At 42.8% G+C, this 26,873-nt stretch overlaps 1 protein-coding gene across 2 annotated transcripts in view; it reads left to right on the top strand.

The window, feature by feature from the left end:
* Nucleotides 1-7,873: 7,873 nt before the first annotated feature.
* Nucleotides 7,874-26,873, top strand: part of ACVR2A (activin A receptor type 2A) — a 54,797-nt gene continuing 35,797 nt past the window's right edge. Inside the window, exon 1 of one of the 2 annotated variants that reach the window (XM_052675752.1) lies at nt 7,874-8,935. In XM_052675752.1, the coding sequence (XP_052531712.1) occupies nt 8,881-8,935 (55 nt within the window). In that variant the 5' untranslated portion in view covers nt 7,874-8,880. The remainder of the gene's footprint in view (nt 8,936-26,873) is intronic. The other variant, XM_052675753.1, reaches the window with a different exon arrangement.

Genomic DNA, 26,873 nt, shown 5'->3' with positions numbered 1-26,873 from the left:
CCAGCTCTGAAATGGGTTCAGGAGAGGAGCAGCCAGGCTCCACCCCTTCCAGCAGCAGGGTGAATTGCCTTCACCTGTGCTCCCAGGGCTGACTCAGCTCTCCCCAGGTGGTCAATCAGAGGTTCAGGCCGTGATTCAGCTGTTCCCACACAAATGGAAAAAGGAAAAATCAGAATTTTGATATCAATTTCCCACTAAACTTTCCTGCCTTCCCTGCAGTAATTAGTGTTTCTCTGGTTCCTTTCAATTCCCATTCGCCCCTTGTTTATATTGCAGAAGTGTCTGTTTGCAACGTGCATTTTCACATATGATATTAAAGCAGAAAGTCACTCACCTCTCTAACAATGCTTCCTCGACTCAGTATCCTTTGGAAAACTAATCTCTTCCTCTACCTTTTTACATCTTGCAAATGAAACAGCACGAGCTAATTCAACAAAAAGCATTTGTTTCTCCCCTCTCTAGCTAAAGGGACTCTCATAGGGGAGGCTCACAGTACCCCTGCTGGAAGGGCCAGCCTAACAGGTTCTGCTCCCCATATCAGCAGCAGTGGTGCACACTCCTCCCTGCTGAAAATCACTGACCTTTCAGGTGTGCTAATTTAACAAGGTCAGTGCAAAGCACTTCACTGTGCAGCTTAATAGGAGAGCAAGGAGTTTGGTTTTTTAAATTGATTCAGATCAAAGAGTTCAATGCTGTGATTTAGCTGTTTAGCTGGACTGGTCATTGGTTTTGCTGTCTTCTTACTTAAAGATCCCAGTTATACTTGGAGGATTGGAAAATGTTGATGCTAATAATATGAAGAGACAAAAAAGAGAAAAGGGCAAAGAAAGAAGAGGTTCTAATACTAATCCATATCATTTCAATGTCCACTGCTCTCCTTTCATCAGCTGCACTCCAAATAATTTTACAAAACCTTTTTAGTCAGTTTGTTTTTTCTAATGGAACGAACACCTGACACTTAGACAAAGATTTTTTTCATTGCTTTTATAACTGAAAGCAGCTATTGAGCTCTAGAAAAACTCCAGAATAATCAGAATGAATTGGAAATTAATACAACTCATACAACACATCATTCCCTTTCAATTATTTCCAAGGTAAAATGTTTCCATTATTTTCCACCTTCTACTGCATTACAATGAAACAACTTCTAAGAAAATTCCAAAGTGGGTTGGTTGCTCAAAGATAAATTGGAATTAGAAATAAATCAGGGGCTGACACACAAACAGCAGTAACCCAAAGCATATGTTAAGAGCTTACTAACACCCATTCCACTATGGAATTTTTTAAGGCTATTTTTATAATGCAGTGTCCCAGTTACTTTTAAGAAGAGGAGGAAAGTTACAGTTTTAACATAATCTGCAATCGACCTCTATAATTAGTCCTCAATGTTTTCCACACCTTCTAAAGTTCCAGTTGCAAGCTACATTCCTGAGTTCTGCTTTACAGACCGTAGAAGTCGATTCCTCAACATCAGCTGAAGGAATTGATGATTTTGGAGGTTTTTATTGCACTTCCAGACACGTGTTCAATGCAACTCAGAATAATGTATTGATTTTTGACCAGATGTATAGGTTAGCTGTGAAACAAACCCACCAATCAGCTGTGCAGTGCAGCTCCTCCCTACCCATGTCCAAACACTGCCTTTAACAGGGCTGCTGCCTGTGCAAATACAAAAAAAAAGCCTATTAGTGATTGTTGGGTCACCTCACAGAGCCACCGCTGAGAATGCAGCCGGGGAGAAAAGGCATCCCAAAGGAGCTCTACTGAGCAAAGGACCATCTTTTATACCTACACCAAACAGCCGTGCAGCATCACTGCCTCATTCCAGCCCTTGCTTCAAGTATCTGGGGTCAGAGAAAAGCAGCAGCTGTGGCTCGCAGTGATTAGATAAAAGTGCCAAGCAGGCAAATACAGATTGGGACTTATATGAATAACTCTTGCACATAATGCACTAAATTTGGCAAGCTTATAGTGGCAAGATGGTAAAAAAATAACATAGCTAGTATTTGCATTTGAATTTAACTTTTATTGAGCTATAATTGTTTCAGAAATTCCAAGCATAACAGAAGTATTCATAAGTACCATGTAGGACTTGTAAGACTAAATAAAGCAGTCGATGCAGCTAACCACGATCCATAATTTTATCCTCATGCCTCATGTCCAGCAATGCGCTGAGTGAGACGTGGATGTGTTTTCTACTACATAATTTGGGATGAATGAAACTTTGAATATGTAATTCTTTAGAATACAAAGATAAAAACACTCATGAAACGCATAAATTATACTGCAGGCCTAGGACCATTTGCAAGAAAAGAAATGAGCTACTTAAACAATCAGTTTGTAATACCAACAGCATCATTCATCTAAGTCACGTACGTCTCTGCAATTTTTCTGTTGCACAAATAAGAAATGTAATTATTCAATATAGAAAGTATCAGCTGTGACAGTTCAAAAGAGAGTGGAAAAAATATTTCAGTGGGTGAGAAAATGTGTTTTGGTTAGACAGTTTGGATCACAGAACATGAGACTCAAAGCTGGATCTCTTGAGAGAAAAATGGTAACAGAAAGGCAGGTAATGATAGACAGAATTAGACCAAGGCCACAAACCTTGGGCTCTATCCAAGAAGTGCCAGACCTGGGGAGTCTGGATGTAAAAAGATGTCTGTTAGGCCTCCCTTAGAATGTCTGGCTCATTTTGCAAGGAGCCACAACTTGAGCCACAATTTAACCAGCCCTTGCATCAAAAAAGTGGCTCCTGGTTTTCTTCACAAGCTTGTTCTGGTCTCAGCACCATGGAGGTGAGGACTTTCAAGCCAACATAAATATTTGTGAGGCTAGGAATGAACTGAGTTCAGAACTAGCTTAAAGCTAATGTTCTGGTTTGGTTTGTTTGCTGGGTTAGTTCTGAACCAAATCAGCTCCCCAATCAGTCAAGTGTGCAGCTGCAAGAACATTGGTGTAGAGCAGGGAAGCATCTTCTGACTTATGCTGGCTTAAAGTGTTTGTGGACGTACAGCATGAATGTAACTAAAGATCTGCTATAGTTTAACACAGCTAATCATCCACAAATGCCATTCCAGAACACAGGAATAGTTGAAGCATATAAATGGCCTTCCCATGGCCTCACGCAGGGGCCTAACAGAGGAGAGTTACAAACTGCTGCAGTAGATGGCAAAATACATAACGTTCTCAAGTATATTCCAACAGCAAGGACCAAACTGACTCCCAAGCCATTTGTATCAAACTCCACCATGACTAATGAGAACACAACAAGCACACCCAGCAGACTCTCACACTGTGACTCTCTGAGGAAGCACCCTTACTTCCTTACTGTGTTCTTCCCAACCTAACCTGTCCAGCCATCATTTGATCCCTCTCAAAACGGCCTGCAGCTGCTAGCCTTCCTTCTCTATAACAAGGTCACTTCTAGGCCTTATAGGCTCTGCTTAATGTTTCCAATTAATTACAAACTACCAGTCTAAAATATGCAATTATTAATACACATCTATATCTATACATAAAAGCCTTATAGGTACGTACGAGAAATATACTCTTAAAAATCAAACACCACTGTTGGGAAACAGCAGCAACAGAAACACACTTCAAGAATTCATCCAAAAGAATAGTGAAAATATTACAATATTGTAACATTTCTGATTTCTATGATGAACAGAGATTTTTATTATTTTTTTTGCTACCTAAAGGCATCCATATTATGGTACCGTATTCTGAGAAGGAAAGTTTCAACACAGACCTGAGGAACCTTGTTCTCACAATACAGATCAGGGTTTCAAGAGTTCATCTTGAACTCTTGATAATTTGAATAAATTGCTAAGAAATGAGTGTGAAATCACACAAGATAAACCGTAGTATTAAAAACCAATAATGCAACAAGCTGACTCCAACAGACAATGCAGTGAAAGCAACAAGCAGCCCTGTTCAGACGATCTTTTCTGACAAGCCAATGCAAATCCTAGAAAGGAATCACCTGGTCTTCCAAGAAAATACATGAGGTATTTTTGAACCTCCACAGAAGTACTCTAAGGAAATAAAAGCCTGGGTACCAGACCTAAAAAGACAAATTATCATTGGTATAAATGTAGCCTTTAAAGCAAACGATTCGTTGGAGATTGTATTTAAGTGTTAATTTACATAAAATTTTCTATCTGTGTTTGCTTTTAAACCAGAAGCTGGGAAACATTCATCTATGTGTAGGTCCACAGGCTGCATCTGATTACATTCAAAAAGGAATTAGTCACACACACAAACTCACCATATAAATAGTTTTACGTAACAAGAAACAGGCCAAATCCTACTCATTTGTAGTTATTAGTACTGCTCACATGAACAAAATGAGTGTACTTTGGCCAAATACCAAAATACCTGAATATCCAAAACGGGGCTATGATTTCAACATGTATTTCATGTTGTCCTTGTGGGTATCAGCTGAGTTCAACACTTACACACAAGATTTTTAAGTCTGATTATAAGCAAGGTAAGAGATAATTTTTGATGGACAGATATATAGTGACACTATCCAAAAGCAAACCAGAGAAAAGCTTTAGATTTGATGCATCTTAACTCCTTAATTCCTCATTTTCTTCTGTTACAAAGCTGCATTATCAAAGTAACCATAAAATATCTCAGTAGTTTTGGAACTGCAAAAAATAATGAATCATTCATGGTGATTTCATTGATCAGCCCACTAGAACTGAAAATCTGTATTAAAACTCTTAAGATACGTATACTGTATTCCCATATGAAATTAAGAATAACTTTGAAGTAGCTATTTACCCATTTATTTGTTTAAACCAGGCAGTCCTCCAATATCTGCATCTTTCCCTTCAGCATGGAAAACTAAGCTGGCTAATAAGGAGGAGATCCCTGCAAACAACACTGCTTTCTTGCTGCTTCGGTCACTTTTCGTTTTGGTTATTGAAGGTCAGTGTCTGAAACATGTTTCTCTTTTCTTCTCTTTACTTAGAACATGAGGGGAGATTAATGAGGTAATGACAAAGGTTGTATCTATTATTGTTACTGCTGATATTATAAAGCCCATGTTTTTTACTCTACATTTTAAAAATGTTTGCAGAGAGACTATGAATGAGTCTTGCACAATAGATTCTTACCTATAATGCTGCTTCTGTGTAAACAGTATTGATCCAGTGTGGAAACAGCAAAGGCACAGATGAAATCCTCTAATCATAGCAGTGCTCTGAATAAAAAAAATGAGACAATGCTGTTTTTTTAATTCCCATTACTCCCTAAAAGGAAAGTTACGTTTGTGCTGCCTCTAAACCAAGCACTGTTCCACATGAACAAAACTAAGATTACATCCATTTCATCCTGCTGCTGCTTACAGGCTCTCTGTAGATGCCTATGCCCTTATACTGTGTCTTCAATGCTCGTGTGTCACAGTAAGTGATACATTAAAAATGCATAGACTGATCTTAGAGGAGGGAAAAAAGATCTGGAGTTTATGGCAAAAGCAAAACAGAAGTGAAAAGGTAGAAAAGGGAAACGCTCCCAAAATCCACATAAGCAAGGCAAGCAAAAAGACATACAAGAAGAGACAGCATCTGTGTTGACATTTCTATGTCTACCTGGGATAAAACTCACCCTTTTACTAACAGTAAAAGCAAGAACCCACAGAAAGCACAGAGCCCTTATGGCATTTTGCATCAAGTACCTCACCAAAATACTAAGCAATTTCTGCTAAGGCCTGCACAATATTTGCACCTAACTACTTAATTTCCTTTTTAAAGCAGATTTAAGCAGGAGCAAATCTCTAATGCAGTTAGAGATACAAATGTGTTATATCTCTAAAGATACAACTGAGCCCAGGTGAAGGTATTGCATCCATGTAATAAAACTGGTTTTTATTGTTCATCTACTGAAAATAAGCATATTTGTGCTTTTCCTTAATTGTTTCTTTTCCTATACATTAAGTAGCTCTGCAAATGATGTAAGGTTTGCTTATAGTTGAAAATAGACTGATATCTATAATAACACTGATACTGCTGGACTGGTACGAAGAATAAGTGGGCTCCTTGATCCCAGACATCAGCAGTCTTCCTAATCCACACATATCACTTGCCATGGTTGCAAAATTGGGGGAAAATAAAGGAATATACACTTCATTTGTGATTCCTCTCATCCTGATAAACACACGATTGCCAAGACCAGCCCTTTAAGGAGGATCACTGCTTCTGTAATATTTACTGGACGGCCACAAGGCTTTACTCTGTCAAACCGATGCTGCAGGCAAAAAACCCACCCATGCTTAAGAATACTGAGCAACTTGAGAAATCTCGAGGCACCTTCTTCCTTACTATGAAATTCATGCAAATGCTACACAGGTGACATATTTCTGCTATTTTATATATATATATATATATATATAAACACACATACAATAGCAATATTTTTAGCTGCAATTTCCTGCTCATGTGGCAACACGACAAGCATTCTGAAGAAGCTGAGCAAAGTGAAAACACAACCTGCAGAACAGGTCACGTTTAAATATTCTGCTATTGAAGAATATTAAAAACTACAGATTAAGTAGGAGTGTTGTAATACGTTAATTAATGCTCGTAAATCATCCTGAAACGCTTGGATAAAAAAATAGCCTAAAAAGTGTTGCCACATGTCCTGATGCTTTTAGATGGGCACAATCCCATACAGGATGTTTTACTTTGGGGCGTTTCAAATCAAAAACGCCATTGGAGGATGAACTTTGCGTTGGTGCTTGAATATGACAAAGAAACAGGGATAAATGAATTCTAATCAAGGACTCTAGCAGTAGTCTGTAGGGTCTGCATATCTTATATAGGACATGCATACAGTGCAAGTGCTTGTGGCAGGACAGCGGGTCTAAAACTGCAAGGCTCCATTGGTGCATGGATTAGGGGAGCTCACACAGCTCGGCGGTGATACTCACAGAAGGGTGAAAAAGGCTTCTACGATCCTCAAGTCCAACATCCCACCGTGCTCACGTCCCTCAGTGCCACATCCACGGCTCTGGGACACCCCAGGGAAGGCGACCTCACCCCACGGCAGCTGTGCCACTGCCCGACTGCTCTTTGGAGGAGGAATTGCTCCTCATATCCACCCTGAACCTCCTCTAGCGCGACCTGAGGCCATTACTCAGCCCTGACTTGGTTGCAAACGGCTCAAACGCAGCTTCCAGTTTAGCACCGCCTAAAAACAAGTCAGTTAACACGGCCGGCGAAGCAGTTTTTGAGAACTCGGTGCTTCTTGCTACCGAAATACAGAAAAGGAGGGACTCCCACCAGACTCGTGAAAGAGAACAGCCCTCCTGAAGGCTGTAACTCACCGAAGGGGTTTATTTACCTCTTTGGACTCTCGCTGAGGCGCGAGAGCATCTGCAAGCACGAGGCACGCCGCGGGACACGCCTTGACCACGCACCCGCTTACAGAGCTCCTCGTAAGAAACAAAATCAGCCCCTCGCGCCTATCGGCCAGCCAACACAACCGGGCTGAAGGGCGACTCGCTGCGCAGATAGGGGATGCGACAGCCCCGCGAGGCTCGGAGGCAACGCCGAGAGAGAAGGCGCGGCGCGAGGACCGCACCCTGAGGCGGGAAGGCGGGGTGCGCGCGCGCAGCCCGCTCGCGTGCCGCCTCACCCATGCGCGCGCACACGCGGGCAGGTAGGGGAGGGGGGAGCGCGCTCCGCCCCGCTCGGGGTGGGTCGGTAAGGGGGCGGGGCCGAGCGGCGCTCAGCCGTGCTGTGAGTGGGCGGCGCGGCCGTCAATCCGGGGCGGCGCGCGCTCGCACGGCGTCGCGCGACGGGCTGCCGTGATTGTGGCGGTGGGAAAGGAGGGGAGAGGTGGGGGAGGGGGAGGAGGAGAGGAAACAAAAACAATCGCCCGGGCGCCGCCATCTTGGGTCCGTTCTCCACGCCACACAAGTGAATGGGTAGATATGAAATTACCACAGGGGAGCAGCGGCAGCAGCAGGGTACGGAGGGTCGTTCCGAGCTGCCGGTTGGACTTGGGATACATTAGAGACGGCTCCAAGCACCACCACCACTACCGCCTCTGGGCAGAAAGCGGGTTCGGCCTTTTCTCTTCGGCAACCTTTAAACTGCACTCGTGGAGGGACAAAGTTGGCGTCCGCCGCTCTGCCTCCGCCGCCGGGGAGACGGGAGAGCTGGGCGTGAGGCGGGCTGAGCGCTAAGGGCTGCAAGCCGGGCAGCGCCGCGAGGGGAGCGGCGGAGGAGGAGGAGGAGGAGAAGGAAGAGGAGGAAGGCTCCTGCTTCTCAGCCCCTAGAGCTGCCGCGGGAAGCCGGCCTCGCGATTGTTTTTTCCTCTTAATATTATTTTTTTTTTTACTTTCAATTGAGCCTCGAGGGAGCGGGGCGGGGTGGCACGGAACCGTGGTAGAAGGGAATCGTAAAACGGCGTTGTCAGAACGGAGCGCTCAGCCCGCCGCCGCACGGACTGACGGAGCGCTGCCATGGAGCCGCCGAGCCGCGCGGAGCACAGCGCTGCTTAACGGGAGGCGGGAGCTGCGCGGAGCTGCGCTCACACGTTGCTTCGTGCCCGCCGGATCCTCCGTTGACTTCGTCTGCCTTCGTTTCCCTTTGGATTCGTAGCGTACTTTCATGAATTCAATCCCGTGAGTTTGTACGGAAGCCGAATGACGCGTGTGTTTTGAAACGCTGCTCGGATTCTCGCTCGGTCGGTCTCCAGGCGAGCCCGATTTTACTGTTTGGTGAACACTGTCTCCGGAGAAGTTGCTATAGATTGCTTTATAACGGTTCTGCAAGAAGGGGGGAGGGGGGGGGGATTTTCCCGCTTGCAGGACCAAGAAACTGGATACTAAAAGTCACTTAAATGTTCTAACAGCGTTGGAAAATGGGAGCTGCTACGAAGTTAGCGTTCGCTGTTTTTCTCATCTCGTGTTCTTCAGGTGAGTGCGTGTTTTTGTTACTTTGGGTCAGCTGTTGGAAGGCCGAGGTGATTGCATCGGCAGTAGAAGTCATTTCTTCAAGTGAGGTTCAGGTTGGATATTAGGGGGAAGTTTTTCACACACAGGGTGGTGAGGCATTGGAACAGGTTGCCCAAGGAGGCTGTGGATGCCCCATCCCTGCAGGCATTCAAGGCCAGGCTGGATGTGGCTCTGGGCAGCCTGGGCTGCTGGTTGGTGACCTGCACACAGCAGAGGATTCAAACTATGTGGTCATCGTGGTCCTTTTCAACCCAGGCCATTCTGTGAGTCTGTGAAATGACAAACGTTTGGGGACAGCACTAAAGGATCGCTGTTTTCACTATGATCCCCAATGCATGAACCTTTAGGTGCTTGCAGTGCTCAGACTGCTGGTGTCGGTCCAACCCGGGGCTGTGCCCACCTTTAGGCACCTGACGGGGCAGTTCCCGGCCTCGTGTTTGCTCCAGCGTAATTACCAAGCTGAAATATTCCGAACTTAATTCAGAGCTCTTGCTCTGGAGCGTCCAGTGGTGGATGGCAACCTTCGTTAATGCTTCATTAGTTCGGAATAATCGCTGTTGTGAAAGCATTAGCTCATCCCGCACTGATAGCGAGTGAGCACATACTGATGCGTGCACCGAAACAGCCTGAAAAGACAGACTTTCGATTTCTGAGCAGTGATTTGTAACACTTTTTGTTTTGCTGTTCAGTGTTTCACTTTCTTAGCACCTGAAACCCAGCTTTCATGCTGCGGCTCTCAGTCCTGAGAGACAAGCGTGGCGTGAGAGCCTCCATCCTTTGGGTTGGGAGGGAAATGGTTATGTAGCAACCAGTGGCTGGAGAGCTGCTGCTACAGCCCTGCTCTCAGCTCCACCAGCTGCACCTGAAACCTGCAGAGCTGTGTAACACTCAGTGTGTGGTTCGTGTGGCAAGCCTGACCCTTTCTGTTCACGTGCTGAATGTGTGTGCAGTCCTCTGCCTGTGCTTACATCCACTTTTTGGCTTTCTTCTGTGCAGTGCAGAGGCACACTTGTTGATCAGCCTGAAGGCCGGCAGGCTTTCTGTGGGACTGCTCCAGGGCGGTAATGAGATCTGTAGAGCGATGCCTTTTAAAATTTCAGCTTTATGATGTGCAGGATTTTGCTGAACAGCACATTTTCTTGTGGTTAGTAAATGGATAGTCTAGTCTTGTGTCTGTAGTGTTATTGATCAATTCCGTGTGGGCTAAATGTGCTGTGAAATGGCGATCGCTGCCAGAGAGAAACTAAAAAAACCCTTTCTGTTTTAACCAGAGAAATAGCAGAGCAGGTTAAGGGGAGATGGGAGTTGATTTTTGTTGGGTTTTTTTTCCCTTCAGATTAGAGTACCCCATTTGTTCTATTGCGAAACAGCACACGATTTCTTCCAGTGATTTTTGTCTTACCTTAGAAGGTGTCTTTCATCTTTCCCTAATACCTTCTCTTTGAGGAACTCGCATAACGACATTCCTCTTAATTCAGGAATATCTTCTGCCGGGAAACTTTTCCATCCCGGTGTCAGTTCCTGAAGACGCGGTGCCATCTGTTCCTCGTGTCTGCCTCTCCTCTCCACGTCCTTCTATTGGGCTCCTTTTGCTTGGAGCACAGAACAGTGGTCTTGTTAACGTTACCTATCGGTTCATTAAAAAGGGCTGTTAAGTAGCAGAACCTGTCCCGTGTTCTACATTTCTTGCTCACGTTGGTCCTGGTGAAGCTAAGTGAATGTTTGTGCTGCCTGTAGAGGTAGGACTAATCTTTGCTAAACGAACAGAAAAACTGGCTGTGATTCGGACGGCAGTTCTCGTATTAAGGGCATTGTTTTGGTGCTTATTCCAGTATTCCACATGAAGTATTCCGGTATTTAACACACATTAAACTGTTTCCTGCGCTAATGCTAGGAATTCTGGAGTTTTTGCAGACCTGGTATGGGTATAAAAACGAACAGATTCGCAGTAAGCTTTTGTTTTTACACAGAATCATCAGATTATATAAGCATTCAGCACGAAGTACAGCACTTCGATGAGCGGTGTTCCTTCTGATCGCTGGCACTCGTTCAGGTTCAGACTCCTATCGATCAAGCAACATGGTCAGAAGAATGAGTTCCCTTTACAGTTTTCTAACTGGGAATGAAAAAAGAGAAGCTTCCCGCAGTTGTTTATTTAAGAACATTGGCAGTGGCTGAAGAAGTCCAGGAGTTCAGGTGTAAAGGTGTCTCTTTCCACTCGCTCCAGCTGCTCTGCTTGGTGCATGTGGGGTGTTGGGTTTCACGTTTATTTATTTGCAGTGTCCTTTGTGCAGCTATTTTCCAAAGTTGCTTACGTGGCCCATTAATGCTATTGTTCTTTAACTAGGTGAAAATGGTTTGTTCTGTGGCATGGGTGTGGAAGTGGGCTTCAGTCTGAAGGCGTTTTATTTAACGATCTGCTGTACAGAATGCTGGAAGTTTACTTCAGGTGCATAGCAATCTCCAGTGAGTTAAATCTAACAGTCTTTGCTAAGAACGTGGAAATATTACCACTTTCTGACTGCGGTATTTAAATAGGGGTATCTGCTTTAAGGTACTGGGCTTCATAGCAGCTTAGATAGCTGGATAAAAGTGGGTATAGATTTGCACCCATTTACACTCATCCAAGAGAATGAGTTGAACGTGTAGGAGCTAAACTTAAACGTGACACCAAGGGGCACTTTCAAGTTCCCTGAGCATTTCTCTCTCTGATACCCTACGTATGCTTGATTTTTAGCCTGAATAAAGAGCCAAGGATCCTGAAATAATAATAAAATTCCTCTGAACATTGGAATACGCTTCCAGCGCCTCTGCTCGTGTGAGGCTGTAAGCAAGCTTAATAAAGAAAAGTGAATAAAACAACACGTTCATCAAGGAACACGGCTCTTCAGATGCTATCTCTGTCCTCCCCACCCCCAAGGAAGTGTTTCTGTGTCCTTCCCTTCGTCATTACCGAGTTACTCATTATGAACTTTCAGGAATCGAGTGTACGCCTTCACAGCTCGCTGTGCTGCTTCCGAGCACACAGCCCGTGCAGCTGGGAATGTTGGGATGTTGAAGCAGTGGCTTCTCTTTAAGCAAAGCCTTCTATTGCTGAAGCTGCAGCTTTTAATTCCTACTGGTATCTCCCAAACGATCGTTTCCTCTGAGTTATCCGTTCTTTCTCTGTACCTGGGAAATTGTCAGCAAAGTAGTTCTCCAGCTTCAAGTTTCTTGCAGGGCACCAGACCTGAATTTGTTGCACAGTTCATGCTACAAATCACTTGAACAAAAGAAAGCATATCAGGAAGGTTCACATCCTGCCTTTTTTTCCCACTAATGCCGGATCATTCTTAAGCCATTCAGGTAGTCTTGAATAATTTAGCCAGAAGAAATGATTCAAAGATGCCTCTGCAGGTATTTTCACTGCCTGGGGAATGTCTTGATTTTTTTTTTTTAATATTTATTTACTCTTTCTGTCTCACACCAGCTGTTATTAGGAGAATTTATTTTCTTCAAACACTTAGGTAACAATATTGAAGCCAAAGATGCTGCTGCAGATTCAGAAGCTGAATATCTAGGTATTCTGGAGGAATTGAGGAGTGAGAGATGGGATCTTCCTGCAATTTTTTTTTTCTGTTGTGACTTTTGTTTTTTTCACCATCCTTTCATTGCTCATTTAACTGCACTTGAAAATGCTGCCAGAAGCCTGTTTGTGAAATTCTCTGCAGCCTGTCCATGAGTGTGGTCGAGCTCTAATTGCTTAATTGCACAGGTAGAGAAATAAAGCACTTCAGACTCAGTACTTATGAAAAGCAGGATTTTACCTTACATATGTTATTTTGGGGGGGAATAAGTGTGTTATTGGGAGATACCAGCAGTCCTGATAGTGCAGTTCCTAGCAGGACTTAAAATCTGCTTTTTTACCAGCATTGATCCACCCACCTATGTGTGAATGAAGGGGGAAGGGGGAAGCAGGGGCTTCTGTGTGAGGGAAAAGCTCTTGTGTTGCATGGAATGCAAGGAAGCAATTGCTGCTCTTGTGAATAATAGTTTTCATCTGGTTTGAATGGACTGTATTTGAATGACTCTTCTTTTTTCTCCACCTTGCTGGAATTTGGCAGCAAAAGCATTTCGGTGATGGGATCTGCCAGTTTGCAAATGAGAATATAGAAAAACACCTTTCAACTCGAGATGTTTAGTTTTACAAAGGAGAGAAATATCAGCAACTCCAAGGGTTTTCATTTGTAGCTGTTCTACCTTCTGCAGCCTTTGCGTTTTATGCTCCTGGTTTTGGCAGGGCTTCAATTCCCATAGCTTATTTCTCCTTAAAGTTGAAATTCAGCTCTCTCACAGATCATCATTACAATTTTGTACTTCTGATCTCAGTATCTTAAAAGATAGTGTTAACATTTTCCTTGTGCACCAAGAAATGAGATGGATGCAGCATGCAGAAGCAAGGCTTTAGCAGAGCTGTGATTCAGAGACATGCCAAGTCCACAGTATTTATCCTTGGAAATCGTTTAGAGAATAGCTGCTATGACACAGGCTGTGCAAAGATAGAGGCTGACAAGGAACTTGATTGCAGAAGAGATTTCTTGGTGAAGGGGATGCGTTTCCACCGCTTAATTAACAGAAAGCAGATTAATGCAAATGTCTGCTTTAGCTGGTTGGTGGAATGCATGGTCTGTTAGCTGTCTGATGTTCCTAAAAATGAGAACTCTTTAAAAAGATCAAGAAAATTACAAATTTTACAGCCAAGTTCTTGTGTGATTAAATCTTAATGTGTTTTTGTTGCCTTGGTGCCTGAAATTCAGCACATCTTATTTCCTGTTATTTCCATATGGAAATTGAAGTGTTTCTGAATGCCAGTGACTTCATGTGGCATCTCTCCTCTTCTCTCCTCTGCGATGTCTGCGTGGCGGCGGTGGGTTTTTCTTAGAAACAGTTTGCAACTGCGGTGCCACAGAGACTGAATATTTACTGCCACGTTGTTTACAGCCATGTCTGTGTGGCTGAGGCTCCCAAACATATTCTAGATGCACCAAATGCTTGAATAATTGGAGGGAAGAGAGCAGAGAAGAGTTGATCTGCTGCGCTGATTGCTGTGAAGGCACCGTTCCTTAATAATTCCACAGTGAAAGAGCTCCTTGTGAGGAGAAAATCAAGAAAGTTGATCTTTCTGCATTTGCTGGTTGGAGCTGTAATAACTGGAAGCAAGTGGTCTGGCCAGGGAAAAAAAAAAAAAAGACAATTCACTTACTAACTGGAGGCATAAATCTTTGGTTATGTGGTTAAGAGGTACTTGAAAAGCACTTGGAAATGTGAGAGGCACCTGTGGGAAGTGTTCCTATTGCTGCAGCCAGGAGCAGTTTGAGGTAACCCGGTATTGTTAATGGGGTGGGATCTGCAGAGGCTGAGTGTTGCAGGCATGATGTACTCCTCGGTGCACTCCTCTGGGTAGGTCTGCCACAGAAAGCTGAATTGCATTATAGAGCTTGGGGAAAGCATGCGTGCTCTATTTTTTTCCTCTTCTTTATTACCTTCTATTCCACACTTCTCCTAAATTAATCCCCATTTTCAGACTCTCAGGCAAAGAAGGATGAGCAGAGCGGTAGCCTTTGACTCTGCCTTTGGGTGGTCGTTTAGTGAGCTGTGCTGTCACTGCTTTCAGGTAGAAACTGTCATGGAGAGAAGGAGCAAGTGGCGTAATTACAGTTGTGTTGGTGCCAGGAGAGGTCTGAGTGGCAGCTGTGTAACCTGAAATCTTGGTGACTTCATGAAGTAGCAGAGTAAGAACAGGAATGCTACGTATATTGACAACTGTTTTGTTGATTTTCAGGGTGAGTGAAGTATTGCTGAGTTCTAAGAACTTCCTTGTAAAAACAGTGCATTCTGCTGGTATATCTGGTTAAATTGGTGCAAGGTAATCAGTTTCAGTCAGGATGCAGAGTCAGTCCAAAACTGTAATAATTAATCTCAGTGCTATCTACTGCAAAGACTTGCTCACGACTATTAAACTTCACCAACTTGGCCTTCACATGATGCTGAGTACCTTTAGTTGAAAAGACGACTGCACGCTGTTGAAGTAACTGAAGTAGCTGAATGCCACCTTGTTTTAAGGTGTCATTTCTGTTTTTAATCTCAGGGATTCGTATGAAGCTGTAATGAGGTGGTAATTCAATTCAAAAAGCTGAAACCGTAATGCACTTGTGAAAAGAAACCCCCATGTAGTCTTAATTGTGATGGACATGAAAAAAAAAAAATCCAAAATACAGCATTTTGGCTTCCAGGCATTTTATTGCACAGGGGAGCACTGTCTATAGGGAGTGAATTCAGCTGACTGAAGAGCACCGTAGATGGGAAGGACCAGTGTTTTATGTATGCTAGATGTTAGCTGAAGTTATTCAGGAGACTATTTCTTGTTGTTCTGTTTCCCTGTCTTTGAGATAGTCATCATCTGAGCTGAAATTAAGAAAATGGGCATTGTATTTTGCATTACAGAGGGGAGGTATTGCTCCCTAATCTAGTTCGGTTGTGTGCCCACACGAGGCTGTTTCACTGCTGAGAAAGATGTCACAGTCTCTATAAGGATGACAGAAAATGACTTGCATTGTACTGTTTTAATTCTTAACTGAGATGCAGCTAGAAGCAAACACCTGAAAAGTTATGTAATGCATCCAGTTCCATTTAAACTCTTCATTTTCAGAGAATGTCTGTATCATTTTTTTAATGGAAATAGGAGTTTGCATTGCTGATCTTTTTTTTTTTTTTTTTGCTTTGAAACTCAAGTGAAGAAGTTTCTTGTGACAGATTTTGAGTTGGATGGAACAGCTCTCCCTTTTAGAAATGGAGCAGGGGAAAGGTGGTCAAAACAGGGCTGTTGTTTCTGTGTTTTCTCCAAGTTGCCACAGTCTTGCAGTCGACTTGTTAGTGTGCTTTCAATACAATTTCATACTAAAGGTGAATGGAAGGGGTAGCTTCCTGCTTGAAGTGACTTTGCAAACTCATAGGAGCACAGCTTAATTTTTGCTCTCCTCAGGAGATCATCATCTGCTCAGAGCACTGCAGTGTCCACCACGCCTCCAGGTTCTTGTCAGCCCAGCAGTGCCTGCTTGTGATGCTGCAGAGGCTGCCCTGTCCCAGGGCTCAGGCTTTTGTCCTTGCATTTCATGACGCTCCTGCTGCTCTGCTCTGCCTCCGTCCTGAGTGACATCCTGAGCACCCCAGCTCTGGTGGTGTCTGCAGCCATGGTGATGTGCTTTGCACCTCCTCATGCAGCCACTGATAAAGGCCTCAAGCAGGGTGGGTGCTGGGGGTGCTTAAGGACTGCACGTCCCACTCAGGATGCTATCTGGGTGCTATTCTGAGCACATGCTAGCTGTATCTTGACCTTTATTATCTCGTGAAGCTGATTTTTAACTTCATTTCAGCAGTTTCCTTCCTTTTGGGGGGCTTACTGGTGATTAGGAGTTTGTTTTGTAGGTGAAGCTGCAATAGCATGACCTGAGGTCTTTCAGGTCCAGAGTTCTTAACTCATCTAGTTACACCAATCTCAAGCCTTTAAATACTGCCTAAATGACCATAGTGTTCTTTATTCAGCCAGTTGTATTTAGTGCTAGATTTCAGCATCAGTGTATAAGTTGAAACGTCATCTTTTTTATATAACTGTTTTAAAAAATAACTAATCATTTTAACATGAAAAACTTTCTTTCTAGGAATTCTGGGAAAGATCCACATAAACAGGGAAGTGGTTTAATTTTGCTGTTCCATTATGTTGTTAAGTGTGTGAGACCAAATTAAACTTTTGCAGCAAGTGTTAATTTTAGAAATCTTTGGTAGTGTTTGTCAGTACATGGTACAGCGAGTTCTCTCCATCTCATAGCAATTACAGGAGGGAGAAGTTTTCTTTAAATATTTCAATGTTTCAGAGTTGGAAAAAAAATGAAGGCCGTGAAAGTTACTGTAGTTGTAAATTGCAATCAGTTGTGTACTCTTATTAAAAACAAACTAGTTACCTGTTTTTCACTTGCTCTTAAGGCTGTTTTAGATGTAGTGCCGTCAAAACCCGTGTTTAAATATTGGTGGTTTTTTTTAATGTTGTTCTGTTTTAGCTTTAATGTGAGAGTCTGTTTGGTGAATTATCCCTAGGTATAATTCTGCTGTTCTGTGTTCAAGCCTGTCACAGAAGTTGCCTTAAAGGGCCTCAAAAAATATTATGGTTTGATTTCTTCATCTGTGGCTTATACAAGCAGAGGAAGAAAAAAGGATCCCATCCTGACCTTGCCATGTAGAGCAGCACACATCAGTAGTGATATCTTAATGAGTTGGCACGCACTAAGATTTGAACCAATGATTAATTTGCAAGGTGACTATTTAAAACCACAAGCTGTTTGCTCACCACCATTCCCTCCACTGCCCCTTTCGTCAGTGAAACAACCACCCCAAACTCAGTAGCGAGCAGTGGCTTCCTGAAACCCCTTCTACCAGTAAGAACCCTCAATGGTTTGCTGACATTCACCTGCAAAATGATCCTGAATCACATCCTATCAGGTCAGAGACTTTCCAAGGAGCCACAGGTGCTCAGGGCTCACTTCTTCCAGGGGAAATGTGTGGGTCCCACTCCAAAGCTCTCGATGCCTTAATACACTGATGTACTTTCTCTGTGGTTTAAAAGCATTCTGATGGATGGCAATTAAAATCTATTTGAGCAGTTTTGGATTTTTGTTTTTGTTTTTTTTTTTGTTTAATCACAATGGGGAAATTGTACTTTTGACAGGTCGAACTTAAATCCCCTTTTCGTTACCCTCATGAGATGTATAATTATTCCCAGCAAATATTAAATTTTGAACCCAACTTAACTTTTTAAATAGAATTGTTGGGGTGGTTCAGAACGCAGTTGAACGCTGTTTGGATCCATGGTGACAAATGCTCAAGAGCCCTTGAGGAAGGCATTTGTCCTTGGCCTTGTCCTGCTGTGTCCCAGCAAAGTGTGTGAGGGCAGAAACTTCAGTTCTGACCCAGCATCCTTCACATAGCCACTGGGCTTCTGAGGGTGTCTGCACAGAGAATGTGAATTATATAATTTGCTAGACAGTTTAAAACATCTGAAATCCATAATCCTGCTCTTCAAATGAGGAACAATTATGTTCAGGAGAATCATCTATGGCATTTCCAAGGGAGAACCATCTTCTAACAGCCTGTCATGAGGATTCAGTTATAAAGCAGGTTCAGACTGCGTTCTTGTTCTTTTAATCATGGTGAGCCTAAAGAGTGCTGAGAATGTACCAAAGGTGATAAATGATGGTATTGTATTACTCTAGGGATGGTGAGAACAGACATGGAATAATTCTTGGATTTTCTGCAATTGTTGATGAGGAAATTTTAGGATTTGGTAGAACATCTGAGCGACTTGGGAAGAGAGAATGAGGCCTGATGCAGTGTGTGAGTTTGTTCAGCTGATGATTGATGGACAGCTTGTAGAACCTCGCTTTGCCAAAATATTTCTTTTGAAATATGGTAATCCCAGAGGTTTTCCTTCTCCATTATTATGACTGTGTTGGTGTTGGAAGCTTTTTCATTCACATCAAAGACAAGGGATGGTGTCTGTGCAGAAAACAGATTTGTATTTTTCACTTCATCACGATTGTCCTGGTCAGAGTGCGAGGTTTCTGTCGACGAGTCATGTGCAGTGTGTCAGCTCAGGCTGTTAAAATCCTGTGTGCACACTGGTAGCACTCTGTAGTATGTCAGAGAAGGGGCCAAATTGCCACTTCTTCTTACAAGAGTAAAAACTCGTGTTTGAAATTCTCTTTTATGGACTTTCAGGATGTTTCTGTGCTGACATTCTGTGCCTCGGTTGGTCGTCTGATCTGCAAGCTCTTCTCACTTTTTGCTCGTAGCTGAAGTGAGTTTAGCGCTTGGCGGAAAGAAGCTTGTTTGCAACCTCAGTGCTTGTTTAAGAAAGCCGTTATTCAGGCATGGCCTGGCACACTCACCATGCAGCAAACTGTAGGCTTTGATAGAGCTCTTGAAATGTCATAAACTGCAAGCTCTTTATTGCAGATAACATCTTGATGTCAGACATTGCGTGGCCGTGTCACCTTGAGGTGGGACATTCAAGGAGAAAAAGTCATTTTGAAACAAAGTTCAGTAATGGGATAAAGTTTCAAAAGTAAGCCAACAGAGTGGATGCTTTTTAATTGCTCCTACGGTCGTTCAGCCAGCTTCACAAAACAGCTAATTAGTTTTACTTGTCCAAAAGGCTTATTTTGGTTGCTCTGGCTGCTGGTGCTGACAGCCAGTATCGCTTACTGCAGCCAGTCAGAGTAATTTGGCCTTCTTTCATCTAAGTCAGTTTTTTTTCCTCCTTCTGCAAAATCCCTGGTTCTCTGTATGGTAAAAAGTTACATTTGATGAGTAGTTTTAAGTCTTTTCTTTACTCAGGCATCTTTGAAGTGTCATTATTTAATTTCTATTGTATGGCACTTTAAAATTACATTTCTAGCTTTAAGCTAACTTCTCTATTTGACACGGCGTCAAGACTACAAATTATACATAATGAAAAACTGTTACATCATAAGTACTTTCAGTGTTGGTGTCTTGTAGTACTGTCAGCTTTGATTTATGTAGAACACAGAAGAAAAATTGACTGAAAGACTGAAAGGGTGACAGTTCCCTCCTCTGTGTCCTCTCCCTCACCCACATAGCTGCTTTTTGGTGAATTACGCTTCACTCTTGGTTCTGCCCTCTCACACCAGCTCTTGGGGCTGTCTGATGTGCTGAGCTGATACTACTTGCTAGACCAGCAGAAGGGACTTGGAGCACTTGTGAGTGGCTTTCTGCAGGCAGGATTGGGTGAGGACGAAGCTGGGGTAGGAGAAAGGAGCATGGGAGGAGATGGGTGATGTGAGGGTAGGCAGCGCCTGGGTGACTTGACCTAGGAAATGAATTACACAGGGAGAAAGCAGAGTTGAATGGATGGTTCTGTGTATGTACACGTTAAGAAAGGGGAGAATGACAATTATCTTTGTTAATAATGCATCTTTAAAAGAACCTGCGGCTTATTTATGGTGTTTCTAAGGACCTCTGCACGCAGCTGCTTTGTGTGGACACACGAGGTTTGTATATGCTCGAGCTGGAGCATACCAGTGCAGTTCTCCCTGCCTTCATGCAGTCAGGCTGCTCTCTCCCATCGCACTGATGGATATTTCAGATAGTAAGAGGGAAAGTTCCCATGTTTCCAGAGAGATGTCTCAGACAGCTACAGCTGGAGGCTGCCGTCCCCAGAACCTGAACTAAAGATATGGGTGATAAAACTTCATCTCCTAAGGTCGCTGCTAACAGTGAGGTAGGAACTAAGTAAAAGGTCAGACTAAGCGGCTGCAATATCCAATTGTATGCTAAGTTTAGGAGAAGAGTACAGAAAGCCTATTTGCTATGTAATCTTAGCAATGTCTGGTTTGTAGTATTTCAGTGTTAGCAGCAAGTTGTCCTAGAAATGTATCCTGTACAGATAGGTACAAGCTTGATGCAAAATGTATCGTGTGGATCAAATCCAAGCAGTAAATAGACAGCACTTAAAGATCTAGAGAAGAGAGAGAGAGAATACAGTAGAGGTCCTTAACATAATGAATCTGCCCAGAGACTGTCTGTGTTGTGGAAGCCTAGGCCCCCCGGTCTGAACTGCTGAGCTTTCGCACAATAAGCTTTTATGTAGAATTTCCAGAGCTTTCATCTGTCTTCTGCTGGAGGGTGGGTGAACTCTCCTCTGGTATGTGCTTACACTTACCAAAAAATAAAATCTTGATAATCGAAGTGCATGGCCTTAAGCCTGGGAAGGATGGGGATGATGGAGGCATCAAGTCTGGGAATTCAGCTTATGCGGCCAGGAGCCTCTGTACTTCAGTTCATGCTCTGCGGTTAAGTGTCCCATATTCCTGTCTGCAAAGGGATCTTACATACCTAAGTTCATGACATTAAATTGCATTGCAGCAGTTGTGCGGGGGGGCTTCAAAACTGCAGTCACAAGCTACTCTGTTTCCTCATGTCACTTCTCAGCCTAAGGCCTCTGCAGTCTGAGCACGAATAGGAGCAGACAAGGCTGGGAGTTTTCTGATCCCCAGAAGCAATCTCTGTATCTCTGCATAGATGGTCAAATAAACAGTGTCAGAGAAGAAACAAGGCTGTTACAATTTGACATCTACCTGAACTGTACCATGTTACATCCAAGATGAAGGTGGGTGTCAGTCTCTGGCTGTTCAGTGCTGCACAGAGTTGTGTTGCTTTCCTTCTGTTACTGCTTTACTAAGTGTCTGTTGGCTGTGCAGATGAGCTGTGGGTAACCATCCTGTAAAACAAAAAGAAACTGTTTTTCTTCTCATTCAGAAAGGCTGCTCTCCTGTTGGTCTTAAGTGCATAGAAAGCTGTCTTACAAGTACTCTTCCATTACTGTGGAAGAAACAGCTTGAGCAGGCACGACATGAGAGTTCTCCCATAACCTTTTTCTTTTTGGCAATTGTGGAGCTTTGATGTTCCTCTGGCCTGCCAGGAGAATTTATTGCTGAATGAATTCCTTGCTTGTGACAAGAGAAACACCTGTTTCTGCCTGAGCAGAACTCCTCCATCAAAGAACATCTGGCAGTATAAGCCCTTAAACTACTGTTTATGACTCCCCTCTCTCTGAGGTACTCCAAATACAGCTTTGGAAGTGTAGTTCTCTTAAAGTAAGCACCAGGGTAATAGGGGTTGCTGGCTCTTTCAAAGAAAATACAGCACTAGAAATACATCATCATCCTGCCCCTGATTACCCATAGAGCCTATATTTTGCTATGGAAGAAATGTGTTCTCTTACAATGTTTTTAATAACTAGGAATAGAATTTTGTGTACATGTATATAGAGCTTCAAGTGAAATGTAAACAACTTGGCACATGATAACTACAGAAATGCATGTAGGGCTGCTTTGGGGACCAAGTACCTGGATAGCTTGTCCTTTGTTCCTATTTGGCCTGCTGGCCATCTGCTTCATGTCGCAGCTCTAGCAAAGCAATCAATGCTTTTTTCAAAAGATGTATTTGTTAACCATGCCCAATTAAACTGTAGAACTCGCTTCAGAACCGGTGCAAATAAAAAATGATCTCAGAAATGGACAAATTCAGGGAGAATGGTTTGCCCAAGGTGCTTAAGTATGGTCTGGTGGAACCTCCAAGTCAAATAACTCCCAATCACTCGAGCCTCCTGCTAAGAGTCTTCAGTTGATCCTGCGGTTAATGTTGTCTGATATTTTTGAAACGTTCTCCTCCAAAGAATATTTATGCTGCAAATCTGGAAGGCCTGCTGTTTTTCTACTATGCGCTCTTAATCTGGGCGCCTGCTTCAGTATTAAAATGCTTTATAACAGTTCGTGAAAAATAACTCCTGTTTGTTACAGAAAGCTTTCTCATCTCTTCCAAATAGAGGAGGGCTCTAGAGTGAGTGTGTACACTGAGGAATCACTGAATGCATGTGGGCACACCGAAGAAGTTCTCCTCGTGCTGAAGATCCGCACTGACTTCCCGCTTGGCCACGTGTGGCTGCTGCCCTGTGCCAGCAGGGAGAGGTGTCCTGCCCAGGGAGGGACGTGAGTCAGCAGTTAGGAGCTGGTGCAAAGTTCACTCTGCTTCCATTTACCATGTGTGTTCCAAAAGTTAAACTGTAGCTCACGTGTTAGTTGTGGCTACGGTTGTTTCTTCTGTGTGGTTGGGAAGGTGCCTTCTGTAGGATGTGAAGGGGACCAGAGGCTAGAAGTAAGGCCAGCACTGAATGCTTAGAGCTGTGCTGGTGGGCTCATGGAAGTGCTGGTCAGTGAGTTTGTCCCTGTGAGAGTGCGTTATTGATCCCAGGCAGGGTTAATGTCTGAGTTCTCTCCAGACTCACATATTTGGGGTAGTGTCAGCATATTCAGTATCACATGCTGCTTGCTCTGAGCTCACTTATTCTACTGACTTTGGAAATGATATAGGGTAATCCACAATAAATGTATCTTTCTAAGTTTTAACGTGTTGAACCCTCTGCTGCTACTATATTGCCAATATTTTTGAGTAAAATAGATTGAAGCTAGCTTATGTACAGTAATACAGTCCTGCATCCTGGGTGTAAGTCTTGAGGTAGGTATTTAAGAAGAAGCTCTGTTGCTGGCTTTTTCAAAGCCTTGGCTGACACAAGGCAGGCTCAGATAGGCTGATTTTCCAAAATGCCACGGAATCAGAAACTCAGGATTTTGTTTAATTACTTTGTATTAGCTCGGTCCATGAAGAGCTACTTATCCACCTCCATCAACTGTGGATGGAATTACATTTTTAAGGAATTTGGTGAGAAACTGGCACTATTGCAAGCAACTGAGTAACTTCTCCCATGGTTTAAAGATGGAGGATGTGCTGATGAATGGAAGCTGCATTCATAGGCAGAATTACAGCTGAAACTTAGTTTTTAACCCTTTTTGCAGAATAACTTCAGAACTGTCTTTTTTTCTCTCCTTCAAGAAGTGTCTGATATTCTGCTAATTTCTTATGAGTGTTGTTGAACACCTCTGTGGAGGTCTGTCTGCTGGATGCCCCCAGAAATAACCTTTGTCATCATTGCTATGTATCGAAGGTGAGACAACAATTTGGCACTGCTGCCTGTGAGCAGGGAGGATATCTGTGGAGAACACGTTCAGGGCAGCCTTCTTGAGACTTCTCTTAGCATAGAATTTTAGAGTTTTAATTGTCAAATGTAAGCCGGTCAAAGAGGGCCGAGCTCTTTAATGTAGTACCCACGTCCATGTTGAGGCTTTCATTGGGTGCTTGATAAGAGGAATAAGGTCGTAATCATCTCCTGAAGTGCCTTTGGAATTCCAGGTCAGTAGATGTCATTTTCTTAATTGGAATCTAAATTCAGAAGGTGAACTAACTTCTAGTAGAAATGCAGTGCTTCCACCTGAAAGCTTTTGTTGGAGATGTTTTCTTCCATCACATAACTGCCTGATTCATACATGAATTTCTTAGTTTTTTTAAGTCTTTTCTCACTTATAGCTTGATAAGAAGTATCAAAACCTGGGTTTCCCTTGTATAGCTGTGATGTTACTTCTTTTAGGCCTTGCAATTAATTCCTTATTCAGCCCCCCAAAAGAGTGGTTCTTAGCATTGACCAAAGATAGCTTTGCAAAGCAGGGAAAATATCAGTGACCTGGCCGTGGTTTCATTCTGCCATGAGAAATAATGGCCAGCTAACAGAAATTGAACTTTATACAGCTGCAGTGTGATAGAAACTAATTTTTGTTTGCTAAGTGCCACCTGAAAGTAGTCTGTCTGTCTAGTTTTAATTATTCTATCAAGTTTATCTAATTAAAGTTAAGAACTTCTACAGCCAAAACTCGTTTCATGTTTTTGAAGATAAATAGGCAAGCTCTGAGAATGTCTCTGCAGCAATCTTTTAGTACTTGAATTTTCCTGCTTTACTTGAATACTTTGGGCTTGTTTTTGTTTTTTATTACTTGTAATATTGTGTTGGAATACATCAGATAGGCAAATGATGCCATTGACCAGAAAAAGATTGCTTTGGTGTGGCTCTATGATGGCCAAGTTTAATAAAAACAAGGCCTTGCTTTACATTCTTATATGCTCGCTGCATTTTCCAGGCTCATCTGCTTTTGTTTGATGCTTTTTGCCTGGGCAGACCAGCAGGACATCTCTCCTTCGGGGGAAGCCATGAACTGAAAGCACAGCATTTCAGGACGTTTGTTGTGTTGTTTTGCACAGGGCTGGGAGCGTCAGCAGGTGTGCAGAAAATTCTTTTGTCAAACTGCATGATTTAGGAGGTTAAAATGAGCATTAAAAAAATTCTGTTGTTTAGACAGTGTTTTTATCAGACCAGGATTGAGTAAGAATCAGAAATTCTGAGTTGTTTCCTATGTTCTACTAGGTTTCCCATGGGATGTGTGGTCATTTAAGAAGTCGAGCTTGATGCAAAAGTTAGTGGTGATGGTTCTTTTTTTTCCTCTGGTTTAAAATGTAGATTTGCACAGCTTTCTGTGGACAGTTCTCTCCCAAGCTCTTGTTGAAGATAATGTGTTTGGCTCCCAGAAGTTTGAACCTGCATAATTAAGTTGTAGACCAGCATACAAGATTAAAGGGAGTTGTTCAGGTAGCACTAATAAGAATTTCTAGCACTTTTGATGACAAATATGAGACTTAATGGAGGGATAACCCGAGTAGGGAGTATGGGAAAATGTTGGCAGAAGGAAAAACTTTGATGCAAGACACTTAATAAAGGAAATTAAATGGTTGCTGTTGAGCATACAGAATCATAAGTGAGAATGAACCAGGATGTAAGCAGAGTAAACTATGGGATGCAAGGAATGGACTAGTTTTGTATTAAGGGATGTATATCAAATAGCACAAATATGCTATAGGTGCATATGCAGCACTGCTCTGAGTTTCAGTTCCCCTTGAAATTGCATCAGCAAGTGAATCTTTTCTTACAGACAGAAACCAAAAAGATGATTTACATTCCTACTTCATTTCCCAAATCTAGCTTTAAAAAACTGTATAGAAAAGATCTTACTTTCATTGCTGTCTGCTGAGTTCTAGTCTTAAGTGCAGATGAGCAAATCAGAACTGAATTCAATATAGTGAACGAATTCCCATTTTCTTCCAGCAGTGTAGAAACTATTCTGCCCATCAGTTTCTTCACCAGTACTTCTATCCTGTATCCCCCATCCCCCTTATCCAGGGAACTATGCAACTGTATTGAAAATGGCCTTAGCATATTTCTGAGCCAGTATAATAGCTTTGTAATCAGTGATAAATATCTAATTTAAAGATAATTAAAAATGCCTGTCATATATAAGCATGTGATGTTTAAGTAAAAGTTGTTTCTGCTTGCTTAGGAGGTGATAAGATTGTAGACTAAATGTGATTAATGTTCTTTGCAGATGTTGCTTTATATGCTTAGGCTCTCAGAAGTAGAGCAGTCTAGACTGTCTGTCTGCATTCTCCTGCTGCTTTGATCTTGATTAAAACTGGTTGTATTACATTTATCATCTTCCTTTTTGAATGCCAGGAACTATCTCAACTGGTTTTTGTATGTATGCGTGTTGATATAGAAAGATACTGAGTACCTTTGTTTGAATGCTGTAAAAATTGCATATTTGGATGTCTTCAGCAAATAGCAAAAACAGATGGTTTTTGTCCTGAAAGCCTTAATTCTATCACTTGGCTTGTTTCAGACACAGCAAATGTTATTCAGAATGTTAGTGAAATTCATCAGGAGCGAATCAGGCTAGCGTTTTAAGTATGCTTTTTCCCCTCCTGTTGGATAGATAAAGAAGAATAGGTGGCTGCTTCTGCTCTTTGAGTTCTTCAGTCTCCTTGCTGCAGTCATCTGTATTTGTCAGGTCTGATCCTGGTGTGCTATTAATATCTACATTATCTATCTGCTACCCCAGGATTTTCTCTGCGTGCCACCCCTCAGTGCTGCACACAGTGCTCGTGTGGCGCTGCCAGCAGTGCTACCTGCAGAGCAGAGCTCTCCAAATGCTGCTTTGGTGTTACGGCTTCCACTGCTTTGGGAGATGATCAGTTCTCCACTTGTGCAGAAGCACAGCTGGGAATGATTTCTCAGCATTTGGGTAATTAAGTTTCCTGGGTGGTTTGGTTTTTTTTGTTTGTTTTGCTGACTTATCGAGTGAAGATTGCATGGGTTCAATTTGAAGACGTGTCATGTTTTATGGGCAGGATTTAAGTGAGTCCTGTTAGCAGTAATAAATTATTTGATGGGTGGTCAGTAGAAGATTTGGGGTATTTCCATGAAGTACTGAAGGAGACGGGGTTTCTTTTTTATTACAACCTTTGTTGTTGCCTCGGGGTGCTCCCTGTATTTGAGTTAGTGCTGTTTGTGAGA

This window comes from Tympanuchus pallidicinctus, unplaced genomic scaffold, assembly GCF_026119805.1.
Source record: "Tympanuchus pallidicinctus isolate F22 unplaced genomic scaffold, pur_lepc_1.0 scaffold15, whole genome shotgun sequence".
Lineage (NCBI taxonomy): Eukaryota > Metazoa > Chordata > Aves > Galliformes > Phasianidae > Tympanuchus > Tympanuchus pallidicinctus.
The sequence above is the reverse complement of the archived record's forward strand: the minus strand, read 5'-3'. Positions and strand labels throughout refer to the sequence as shown.